The 13,833-nt window shown below is 30.7% G+C and overlaps 1 protein-coding gene across 4 annotated transcripts in view; it reads right to left on the bottom strand.

Moving 5' to 3' along the window:
* Positions 1 to 13,553, bottom strand: part of LOC108771802 (peroxidase) — a 26,834-nt gene extending 13,281 nt beyond the window's left edge. For 3 of the 4 annotated variants that reach the window (XM_018537166.1, XM_018537167.1, XM_018537168.1), the window contains exon 1: positions 3,330 to 3,571. In XM_018537166.1, the coding sequence (XP_018392668.1) occupies positions 3,330 to 3,411 (82 nt within the window). In that variant the 5' untranslated portion in view covers positions 3,412 to 3,571. Of the gene's footprint in view, positions 1 to 3,329; positions 3,572 to 13,350 lie in introns of those variants that run through there. The other variant, XM_018537169.1, reaches the window with a different exon arrangement.
* Between the last annotated feature and the right edge of the window lie 280 nt (positions 13,554 to 13,833).

The raw sequence follows: 13,833 nt of genomic DNA, 5'->3' as shown, positions 1-13,833 counted from the left end.
ATAATATTTTATAATATTTTAATATTTAATAAATTTAAGTTTATTTTTTTATTCCTTATACGTATAACTTAATAGAGATGTAGGCAATAAAGAAATATAAAATATTCATTTTTTATCGAATGTTTTGAGTAACAAGACAATAATCAATCTATTGCGTTGAAATGTACAAATGGTTTATTTATTTCAACACACAGACACACGAAACAACGAATTCTTTGATGGTTTTCTGCAATTCTCGCGCGTGTTCTTTTGGTTATTTATAGACCACATTTTTACGATACTATTAACGAAACGGTATACATCTGTGTACAGTTCCATATCACGTTAATGTGGTAAACATTAAAGCGCGCGCCTGTCACGTGCGTTACACATGAATATATAGGTGCAGCTAGCTCAGTTATCACTGGTAATACTGCTAAAATTTGTTGTCGTTGATAATGCTGCTAAAACGCCGTCTATAAATAACCAAGAGAACACGCGCGAAGGTTGCAGAGGAACAGCAAAGAACTAGTTGTTCGATATGTGTTTGTGCGGAAGCGAATGAACCCGCATTTGTCATTTGAACATCATTTGAACGCATTATATTAATTAATTACCGAGACATTCGATAAAAAATATTTTTATTTCTTTACTTCCTCTATACCTATAATTAATAATTATACTAGTCGTAAATATGGACAATAAAAAACTAAACTTGGATTTGATGAAATATGCACATCTTTTAAATTTGTAAGGCTTGTATACCTACTGTCTTTAAAAATATTTACATTATTTGGAAGTATCATCATTATTTCAATAAGATACTAATGTAGTGTATCTCATTATGAGTTCATGAAGGTCAGACGATTCATTTATGGTTTTGCATTCTCATCACATATCTTGAGAAGCAGCAAATATTATCTACGACATAATCTAAAGAATGTTTCATTTTTCATATAATGTAAGGTATTTTTTATGTCCAATTTCTTGACAACTTCTTTTAATATATTTTGTTGTTCATTGAATTGATACAAGTCAGTAATAGTATTCCGACTGTCTCGGTAAAAATCTCTTTAAAATGTCTGACATTTGAGAATCTTAATATACAGTGAAAACCTAAAGGGTGAAAACATAAAGGGGATATTTCCTTTATCTTATAAATAAGAAAGCGACAAATCTATCGATGGAAGATTAGTCCTTAATTTGCAAGTAAAAATAATAAATATAAATTAATAAGTAAAAATAGTAAGTGAGAAATTCAGATTTTCCATTGTTTTGAAAAATGCAAAAGTAGCGTCACTTAAACCACTGTAACTTGTAAAGTAAACGTCCAATGAGCTAAAATTTTGACACGTATGTTTGAAGGTTTAGTACTTTCTAAAAATCATATAGATTTGTTATTAGTGCGCCATCTATTATGTCAGACCCGGACATATTGAGTGATGTGTTTGTTTCGACTTTACAAAAAGTCTTCAGTTGCAAGGAATTATTAAAAAATATAGTATCCAAATTTATACAAATCCTTTCTGAACTCTATAGTCATATTTGAATAAAATAGCTCTCTTAATGGTATAATATGTTAGTAGAATAAAATTTATCAAAATAATGCGGCAACGTGTAGTAATTTATACTATTATGACAGAAATTTTTCATGCTTCTGATCTTAACGGTAGTCGTATACAAAGTATTGAAATATTTTTATATGACTTACAATGATATCATATGTAAATAGTGACTGTTAACGCGCAACGTCATTGTGGAAATCTTTTCTGCACCGTGCCACAAGCAGCGTAAATCAATGTGATTAGATTATAAATACTGCAAGATATATGCACTTTTGAAAACAGCAATGATTGCGCCGCTAATATTAGCGTATTCTGATAAACAAATTCGAGCTCGCTAAGAAATGACTAAAATAAAAAGGAAATTACATCTTTTTCGAATTTCTTTCGAAGCGTGTACAATGCATGACACGTTTTGCGATTATTGCACTAAACCTGAAAATAATCACCCAGCATTTTTTACGTAAACGATTCTCTGCTGTCATTTTTATGCCCCAATTAAAAATCATTATTATTTTTGGGGGGGACTACGTATATTAGTTAATTATTAATTTGTTTTAATCCGTGATAGGCTGCATTCGGGCAGCGCGCTATTAGCGCCATTTGTGTGGTACGTCCTTGTCTCACGTCTAATGGACGACGAAGATAAAATGAAACAAATAGCGCTAATAGCGTCTCCCCGAATCTAGCCATAGTATCGCGATAGTTTATATGTAAACAATTAAAGATCAAAGTTAGACTGTTATAGGCTTCGTATTCGTATTAGTTATGTTCTTACATTAACGGTCTTTATATAGTATTGAATATTCATTATTATTAATTAGATGCTGCACATATATTCTTGATTGCACATTGTTATATAATATTATTAGTAAATTGAATTATATATATTATAGAGGTTTATTATTACCTCTAATAATTATATAATTATTAGAGGTTATTATGTATTAGATATATATATATATATATAAATAAGTTTACTCAATATTTTCTCAAACACCTAAGGAGAAATTTAAATATGGATTTTCAATCGGTAAAAAAAATATTACAAAATGATAACATTATATCTATGCTACAATTTCTTATTTAACAATGTAATTATTACGTACAAACATATGTTTATTACTTTATTATATTTATATTGTTGAGTAAAAAATTATAATATGTATAAAATGTTAGTTATATTTTATATAATACTGTAACTAATTGTAAGCTTTAATTTCCTAGCTTCGTAAAAATTGTCCTAGATAACTATATATTCCAGTATTAATTACGTTTCAAATTAAAAATGTCTCAATGATAGCGGTATCACGACTGTCACTTTTACAATACATATTCTAAGAACAGAAGTATTTTGAGTCTCGAAATATTCAGTCAATACTCTAATATTCTCCACACTTAAAGAAAATTATATAGTGGTAACAACTATGTATTAAGATGACAGCTATATACAAATTTTATATGTAAAATTAATATATATAATTGAATAAACTAATGGCATGTACATAAATAATATAATTTAGAATATAAACAATTTTAAGTTATAATATATATATGTTAGGTATATTATTATTGGTAATAATAATATAATTATAATATTAAAAAGATATATATCTATTTTAATGAAATAACTATAAAATAATTTATTCAATTAATTATGTACATTAATTATAAATATAAAACTTATGTAAATTTGTTTTATATATATATACACAATTCCTGTCACTATATCTTTTTCCATGAGTATATAGATACATTTAGATTTTTTATACATTGGCAAATCATTACCAGATACATGATCCATGGGCTTTTCTAATCCGTGCATTGCATAGACCCAACGATTATTGTCGACCGGTGTAATGAGAAACATTCTCCGATGTGACCAGTTGAAACAACAGGTAATCTTCGTTATGATCACGTATTAACCAACTTGTCAGCACGATGCGCTCTTGTATTGTAACGCACAAATCTATTCTATTTCACTGATTTTCGCGAATTTGTCGACATTAAAATACGAAACTCACGGCAATCGGAACGCGCCATTAAGTTAGTACATCTGTGTCAAGTATATGTGATGAGGAGGTAAACGCGTGGCAGCCGATAAAGACGCACTTCGAAGATGGCAATATACAACGACGGAGTTTCGTGTCGCGAATACATGGATACCCTCTCCATTCCTTTCTTCCTATCTCTCTCGCAAGCCTGTCGGTGAACCTTCTGCCATCTTATGCATTTATTTATTTGTATGTCTCTGTTTCTCTTTATCTCAGGGTCGACACGATTTGACCTGAATTGAAATATCGACTGAAACCAACAATACCCGATGACTATTTAAGTACTTGAGTATGTGTTCACTATTCGACATGCACAAGTAATATCCGATGGTCCAAATATTTGGAATAAATTAAATATGAGTACTCTCATATTTTAGCAATGCACTATCTAGACATTCAAACGAAATAAAAAGTCATCATGACGTCAAAATAGTTCCAAAATGATTAACTCATTTTTTGATCAATTACACTTTATTTTAACGTCATTTCGACGTTATCATAGAGTGTTGCTCTGTTCGGTATAATCAGAGCAATAACTAACGCAGAACATATAAGCTGTATTAACAGTAACGTTACATTAATATTATAATTTCCCACTTAACGATATATAAATGTAGTATAATATAACGCATATACATAATAATTATATAATATTGAGCAGGAAATTGTAACATTGATGTAATGTGTTACTGTTATAGTTTATGTTCTCTGTGGATATTCAATAAAACGAACATTTAGATAATGTATTATAAATATTTAGATAAAGTTCTAAGACTATACTTCTTAAATAAAGTATGTGCACTGCAGCAATTATCTCAACATTCATCAGACTGAATAATCAAATTTATATGAATTTAAATCATTAAATCTACTTGTGAGTTAATTTGTTTTTGTTTTCGGAAAATAAGGAGCCCAGTTCTCTAGCTGACATCCTAGATACGTTACTGCAGAATACTCCACACACATTTATCCATCTTACTTCCCCTCGCGCTTATCCGTGTACTCTGTATTCGTTTTCTCATACACTCAAATCCGTTCCGCTCGATCCTCGTTTTCTTTCTCTCTCATACAAACGGTCTCTCTTGATCACGTGCACAAGTTACGCACATTGATTCCTCAAAGTTTCTCCAGCTCACTCACTCCCCTCACTCTTATCATTTATCTCACTTTGCACGACGGCTCGCTCACGCATCCATTGGCTCGCTACTTCCCCACCAAGAGCAAGTTACCTTATTTAACTTGGAAAAAAAATTCTATCACTCGATGAACACGTGCTCGTCCACCTCCATCTCTTCATCGCGGCTCGTTGCATGCCGGCTTTTAGAGCGTTGCCGTTAAGTTTTTCTTTCGATAATGTACCTCAACTCTTTAATGCGCACTTCTATTAGCACAGTAAAAATTTAAATATTTAACGTTTTACATTTCAAAATATCATATATATTTGATATTTAAAACATACAAATATATATTATAAATACAAATATATATATATATATATATATGATATCTAAAAATTGAATCCGAACCGCACCTTATATATTTTTCTTACATCCTGATATTGCAATCGCAACACTACCCAAACGTTTCTCTATTCATTATTGTCTTTGTGTATATTTAAGGAATCTTCTTTGTCGTTATCATTGTATTTAAAATCATAATATTTTGACCTGGGAGGTATATTTAACTTTCATAATATTTTGAATTTGCTCTCTGTTATAACTTTTGTCAAAACTAATTGTAAATCTTATCTACTTATAAAATAGGAAAGAAAGGATCATCACGATGATAAATTTATATGGTAATTTTTTTTTATTGTTTCCAAGAAAATGCGTCACTTTTATCGTAGATAAGATTCACAATCCAACTTTGATATAGTATATAATAACAACTGCATAAAATCTGTATGTTTTGGTTAGAGGCATAAAAAGAAAACTGACAATTGTAAATTTTACGAAAAAATATTATTAAGCATCAAGATTCACTTTGACAGAATATAACCACCTCCTTCGCTTATTTTTCGAACATAAAAAGTTCTATTTTTTTTTTGTTTTTATATGCACATTACTCTTTTACTTTTCGAAAGTAACACATATAAAAAAAAACGTGATTTTTCGAGTTATTATCACGAACGAGTTAAGTAAAGTAAAAATTACCATAACAATCATTATAAGTAAACTAACTTAATTAACTCAATTAAAAAATTGTCAGTTTGAAAAGGATGGTTTAAAAAATTTCTCACAACTCATAAAGAATGGCTTTTTAAGAGGTGTGAAAATGATAAAAAAGGTCGTGTTAAAAATGCATGTATTATTAACTCTGATATTATTTAGTCAATTTTCTGTCAAATTGAAAAATAATTTTTTTTGTCACTTTTGAAATATGGGAGCAACACGTTTTTAATTTATCTTAGGTTTTTTTATGAAGAAACCTATAAATCTTCTCCATTTCCGTGCAATCCTCTATTTTATAAGTCTCCCAGTACTTTTCCATTACTTTCGCTGTAGAAATACATATATAAGGTGTCCCAGAAAAAACGTAATATACACGTATAACACTGTTAGTTAAAGTTTAAATAGAATCTTTCTTTGGTAAAAATTAAAACTACGATACACACACATGTATTATATTATATATTATATATATAATCTTGATAAACAAACTGTAAAAACAGTAGCAAAAAAGGATACGATATTTGTACGTTTGACACTGTGAAGAACTGCTCCGCTTGTGTATTATATTCGTGTAATTGACTTAACAAGCCCATAATTGAATTGTTAATACAATTTATTAAATGCTATCAAGTGATTTGCATATAAAACAACTCAATGTATATACAAAATTTATGTTTATATGCGAGTGCAAATGTGTGCCATGTGTCATGTGAAGCCATGAAGGCTCTATTATTATATTATAAAAGACATCATTAAAAGAATGATAAATACCTATATTATAATAGTACTACGTATATAAAGTTTTGGCACTCATTTGATTAACCAGAACCTTGATAATAAAACTGTGAAGAAAGATTTGATAAAAGTTTATAAAAAGGATTAATAGATCGATTTATGATTATTTATGTGCATACAAACAAAAATATAAAAACAATTGTACAAGCAGCATTGTGTATTTTAGTTTTCTATTTATATTTCTATTTGTATTTTCCTTAAAACGCTTTAGTATATTAATATGTGCATACATATAGGCAATATTAGATTTGTTTTTGTACATAAATTTGTAAATATAATAATGAACTTATTATTAACGTTAATAAATGTTTGCACTTTGCTTTATCGTTTTACTAATGATATAGATAACTAGCAAATATCTATTATATATTATAAGATTAAATACATTTTTCATTCAAGCCTTGGTTTTCTCAGATTAGATCACAGTAAGTTAATTGAAGAAGATTGCGATAATCATTTTCTTACTCTCTCTCTCCCCCCCCCCCTTTCCCTCTCTCTCTCTCTGTATATCTAGAATTGTACAGCGTTTTCTTAAAAAAAAAAAAAAAAAAAAAACCAGTTTGCTGCATTTGGTTTAATGGCACGATTCGACAACTAATTGTCTGCCGGTAATAGTACTGTAAGGTATAAACTTAAGTTTCTGCCGTTGGGCTGTGTGGCTTCGCGACGAAACGGTTGTTTGCTAATATAGATGACTCGAGGTTCAAATCCCGACACCGCGGTGGAGCACCTGATACTTTTTCTTGGTCCAGTTCTTACAGTACTTTTTCATTGTAACAATAAATTCGTAACAACGTAATGACGCGTCGTCAACTTCGACGAATCAGGAGTGCGGCTTACCTAGATATGATTTCTTGCAACGCCCTACTAGCAGATAATTGTTTAAGCAATCGAACACCTCAACACCCATCTTTTTCCCTCCTGGAATAAATGTCGAGCGAATCGTAGACAGCCCTGCGGAAATTGAACCGTTGGCGACGAGGCTCTCCTCACTGCTCCTCACGAAGCGCGCACACTGGCAATGTATACATATAGACACGTCAAATGTTCACCTCGGATCAATATATGATACTCAGATATCGGCTCACACGACTTTCCTGTTTCGCATCCTTTCCCAGCCCCGTCGCGAACATGTAAATGGAATTGCAAATTTCTTCTGCATGTGGAATTAACATAAACGCACTGTCCAAATACTTTAAATCATGGATCAATCGATTCTATCTTCAGTCGCATCGACTACCCAAATTCATCTCTTCTACTCGACCGCTAGTTCAGACGGATAGGTTCTTTATTCCCCTGTTGGCGCATGCGTTAATGCCAAACTATTCGTAGTCGCGTAGTCATCATCTTTTATATTAATCTTAATAGATACATTAATATATTTTTATATTAATACATTAATATTTTTATGTTAATACGTATCAGGGATGTTGATATTGTAATATTATATCGATATAAGAACACCCAGTTTTTAAATCGTTAAAATCATTGTAAATTTAATAACGCATTTTCTGTTTAGTTTCAAGTCGACATTGCCTTTATAAAAACACAAAGCATTAATGATTAAAAATGAAGGAATAATGACATACAAAATTTTTAGGATAAAATTATATTTTCAAAAAAATTAAAAAGAAATTTTGTAGAACTTTTATGTGATATATACTCAACTCTCAAAAAGTTCTACAAAAATTATCTTCAATTTTTTAAAATAAATAAAAATTTAAAATAAATTACAATTCTGTGCAAAAAATTTTGTATAAAATTAATTCAATCTTATAATCATCACAATCAGAAATACATTTATGGAAATAGATTTCGTTATAGATCGAATGTCAGAGTCTACGAGTATAAAACGTGTTTAAAATATCAAAAAGTGATGAGACCAGTTACTTTGGCCAGTTATTAGCATGTGATATGAGCGTTATAATTAAACCATTGTATGCAACATTTCTACGAATTTTTGTCTTTTAAAATTTTATTTTTTAAATAATGAGTTTATAATGAAACTAATTCTAAGATTAAAGGCTTAAAAAAAAGATTTATATTGATATGTAAATTATGTGTATATAGTAAATGCTAAGCGAAAACTCGCGATGATAAAAAACGAAGCAAGTAATTGTGTCTCTGGCTCAGTTTACACCAAGCACTTGATACGCGAATCCAAGTACCGTACCCATACAAAATCACTTGATACACTCGATTTAAACGTTAGGGGATAAGCGCACTTTAGTGCGTTCTGGTCTAATACTTCCGAATCGCGAGTATCAGAGGTATCAGACCAAGTTGGTACGCGTATTGAAAAATTTTATTACGCTGTAAACGTTTGAATCGTTTTGGACTGTCGAATTCCGTTATTTGCTATTACAAGTTAAGGTTATTAAACATTATAGTTATGATCAAAAGTTTATTTCAACAGTTTGGAATGACGTGTTACAATTTGCATTGCACGTTCTTCCATCATTTTCACAATAATTGTTATCAATGAGGATAATTATTGTCTAGTTATTTTCTTCTTCTTTTAAGTATATTTCTAATACTAGACAAAAATCGAGATTGAATCTAAACCAGTGACTAGAAAGCGACAGTTACCAATTTTTCGTCACTTTTGATTCAAATTGCAGAGTTGAGACTTTATCTGGATGAAAAACCTAACTTAACCTTAAAAATGAATAAAGGGCATAAGAGTCAAAAAATTTTTTGACTCTTATGCCCTTTATTCATTTTTAAATTTATTTATTAACAAGAGTCCTTTATACATAATTTTATTATTCTAACCTGTTTTCAGATAAATCAATGTAAACAGGGACGTATCAAATATGTTTAATCTGCGCCAACTTGATACGCGTATTAAACAATTTAACGATGTAAAGGGGGTCTATATCAGTATAGGTATTCAATCTTGCAAAAAATGACGTTGCTATGATGTAAATATACAATATAAGATGAAGCATTTCCATGGATGCGCAATAGGAGAATAAATTAATTTAGGCATAATTTTGATTGGCTGTTTCAGTATGCTAACGTTGTTCTACTGAAAAAAATCACGTCACAGTTAAATAATACATAACGAAATCATATAATTAAAACAAGTAAATTACATAATGAATTATATCAGAAGGTTTGCAGGTTATTGCCGTGTCTTTCTTCTCTGTCGCTCTGATAGTCGTTTTCAATTCGTGACTGCGCATGTCAAACAAACCTTGTTTCTGTTTGATTGAATTAAAAAAGATAAAAAAGATGAAACGTGCCAAAAATTTATCATATGTGACTTACGATGACCGAGCGAGTGTGCTGTGTTCGAAATTGTTTCAATCCTCAAGAAAAAGAAAATCGAAAAGGTTTAAGAACAAGAACTTCTTGGTTATAACCGATGCGCGCATGCGCAAACTTTCACACAATGTGCAATGCCACTGCGCATTGTGTGAATAACCGCGGATGTTTTTTGACCTACCCCCACCACGCTAGTTGACTCTCCTGGTTCTAGTCTTGGGATTACCACTGAAAGAGCACACTCTTTATATCACTTTCAGGAAGTAAGATATAAGGAGACTCCACTCCGTAAAATAAAAGTGGACCGATTTTAGGTTTCGAGTTCAGCTTCCGATTCTGATGAGTGCGAGTAAGAGAAATGATCATTTCTCTTACTCGCACTCATCAGAATCGGAAGCTGAACTCGAAACCTAAAATGGGTTCATGTCTTGTAGACTGGCGAGACCGAGTGGAGTCTCCTTATATCTTCCTTCATGATCACTTTATATCATGCCTGTAATTGCAAAATGCCTTGCGTACTACCGCCCTCTGAAGAAGTGGATGTCAACTACACAACAATATCCTTTTTACGGTGCTCCTGATGAAAATAAATCATTGAAATTGTTAAAATTTTTATTAATTTGATAGATTTTAGTTCTTTCGGCGATTTATTTCTATCAGGAATCTCTCTTAAAATAAAAAAAAATGGATATTGTTGTGTAGTTTACATCCGCTTCTTCAGAGGGCAGTAATGCGCGGCAGCATTTTGCAGTCACAAGAATAAATCCTTCACGATCTCTTTCAGGTTTCTTTCTGATACTAGTCGTAACGTTTTGTATTGAGATAGAGAGAGAAGCACCCAATAAATACAGTTTAAAGTTTAATCTTATTAGTCGTATCGTAGACGTCGCAGATCGCAAGCTTGTTCCGTCAGTCAATCCGATGCATCAATTATAAAATCGCACAACGCTTACGTGGCTACGATACGACGAATGTCGGCTTAACGCTGATATTATATTTGTTGTACGATAAATTTTTCAAGCGTGTTAATTAGTTGCGGGACAAAGAGATCCGAGAACTTCTTTGTCCTGCAGCGAACTAACGGGCTTGAAAATTTTATCGTACAATAAAGAAACGGATGTATGTAATATACATATATAATAATAAAATATCTGAATTCTTCTCAATATCTGACGCTCGCTATATTTTAAAAGATAAAACAATAACGATGTCAGCTGAGAAAACTGAATATTATGAAGACCATTGTAAAATGTTGAACTTTCGAATTTCTCTATTATTTCGTAGCACGTGTCTCGCGAAAAGAATTCAAAACTGTAAATAAACAGTTTTCTATGTAATAAATCATATTTTAATCTAATCTGCAAAACTAACTGTTTTATTGGATATTTTTCACACAACGTAATTTTATATTTCACTTTTTTTTACGTTTTATCAAGTATATATTAATTCATATATATTAATTCATCATCGCATTTGATGACGATGTTAAGAATTCCATGAGTATATACAAATAATTTATTATAGCGTGAATAAGGTACTTTTTATACTAACGTTCGACGATCGTTTTCAGCATCAATAATTCCGTATAAACGGGGCATATCAGGGTTAATGCACGCTTTTGAAAAAACAATTTCTCTCTCCCTCCCTCTCCCTCCCTCTCTCTCTCCCTCCCTCTCCCAAGTGTTTTTCTTATAGTAGAGATATCCCAATGAATATTTTAATATAAAACCAAGTAATTTAACTCTGCTTACCTCTATAACTCTACTTACCTCTATAAGTAGACATTTTCAAAATTTGAAAAAAATTAAATATATAGAATTACTTTTAATTTAATTTATATCATATTAAAAAAACATGCATTTATGTAAAATTAGTTTGCCAGTATGTAGAGCATTATTAGTAATTAGGTCTTTTGTCTTACATAAAAAAAGTGTAGACTTTGTTACTTCTGAAAAGTGTTCTGATTTGTATAAAAAATTTAAAAAATTTTCTAAAAAGTTACACAGTTATACAAAAATTCCGAAAATAATTGTAATTTATGTGAAAATTCTGAAAAACTTCATGAATAATTGATTCACTAAGGTAATTTACTAAATGTCATATTATGTTGTGGATCTGGAGACACGGTAGTGTCTAATAATAAATTAAAAATAGGACCATAATTTGGTAGTAAAACTAAACAGGTTTTATATGCTCCACGACACACTGTATCTGAGATCGTTAGAAGCGACGTATATTATATGGCGTTGATTTCTAACATGCATTCTTGGATAGTTGTATAATAAATGTAGTTTATAGATTGCTTTTGACTTGACTATTTCATTTATGCGTATGTTATTTCGATTGGTCGCAAATTCGAATTTTGACACACTTTCTGAGCAAATAAAAGAAAAGATGTTTATTGTACAAGTTAATATTAATGAATTAACGTATTGCCTACACTTTTTTACAAATTAATGCAATATTAATGAATTAATGTATTGCCTACATTTTTTTTAAATAAATTAAACAAATTAAAAAGAAATGACAAAATTGTATATATTAATTTAAAAAATAACGCTTTTTATTTTTAAAAGAGATCGAAACTTTCTTTTATTCCGCTAGTGCACACGTATGAATAATTTTATTCTATACGTAATGACAAATAACTCATTTCACTAGCGTATGATCTCTTACCGCAATCGCACTCGATGAGTTTGACTGCTAATTGTAAATATTCTATATTGTCCATATAATTTCATATAATTGCTCTCTTCACTCTTTAACATGCATACTAGGAATTATTTTTTTGAAAAAACTTGAAGTACTTTTGAGATGAACGTTTATGTATTCAAATATATGTATTTCAAGGATAATTCAGAATTTTTTTTTATTGCAATATATTGATAAAAAAAGAAGATATGAGTAATCTACCAGAAGTAGTTTTTTCTAAACGGTGATCAAAATATTTCGAGAACACCGCTGCATCGATCAAAATGAAATTTGGTAGGCTACTTTAATATTAAAAAAATCTAGTGCCCGATTGTGGCTTTTTTTTTCGTTGCTATTTTTTTTACTGATAAAAAAACGAGCGAATTTTTGGTAGAATTGTACCTTCGAATTTAAACAGCCGCTATTTTATTGCAAATTAATTTTTCAAAAAAATGAACGATTAGGCACTAAATAATTTTATATATTAACTAAATTTGTCGAGCTTTTTAATTTCAGATAAACCAGCTCAAAGCTAGAGTGGTCACCGCAAAACGCTTCTAAAAAAAAGCTGATTCTGGGAAACTCATATCTTCTTTATTTATCGATATTTTACAATGAAAAAATACAAAATTATCCTTGAAATACATTTATTTTCAAATACATAAACGTTCATTTCAAAAGCACTTCAACTTTTTTCAAAAAAATGTCCAAGAATACGTGTTTTTTCGGCCTTGCGTAGGTATAACTCCTTAATACGCACACGCACGCGCGCGTGTGTGTGTGTGTGTGTGTGTGTATGTGTGTGTGTGTGTAAACAAGAATACTTACGCAAAGTAATGTTTCGCGACTAATATTTTCGCGAGAAGACTCCGATATTATTAACAAGACAAACTGATGGTAGCTTCGTCAGACAACACAGACACTTTATATCGAACAGTACAATTTTCAAACAACCCCGTTTACAACGTTGCCTCCCTTTTTCTCCCTAAAACGACTGTTATCTTGAACTTCAGATAACGTAAGAAAATCTGTTCTTCCCGAAGTCGTGTTGGATAAAATCTTACCCCTGATCAAAAGACTTATCATGTTGATACAATATGGTCACCCGTTTATATAGTCTCAAGAAATCGACGGATACATTGTGACGACACGACAAATTGGAAGAAGAAATGTGTATGGTTAGTAGAGAGGGAGATACGATTCGCAGAAGCAACTGCACAAACAAAGGATCCGATCGTTACAAATTATTTATAAACGGATAGCGTCATCGCAAAGTGTATTTCGCTAAAAGCGTAAATTTCTGTTTAATTA

This window comes from Cyphomyrmex costatus, unplaced genomic scaffold (genome assembly GCF_001594065.2).
Source record: "Cyphomyrmex costatus isolate MS0001 unplaced genomic scaffold, Ccosl1.0 scaffold1658, whole genome shotgun sequence".
NCBI lineage: Eukaryota > Metazoa > Arthropoda > Insecta > Hymenoptera > Formicidae > Cyphomyrmex > Cyphomyrmex costatus.
The sequence above is the reverse complement of the archived record's forward strand: the minus strand, read 5'-3'. Positions and strand labels throughout refer to the sequence as shown.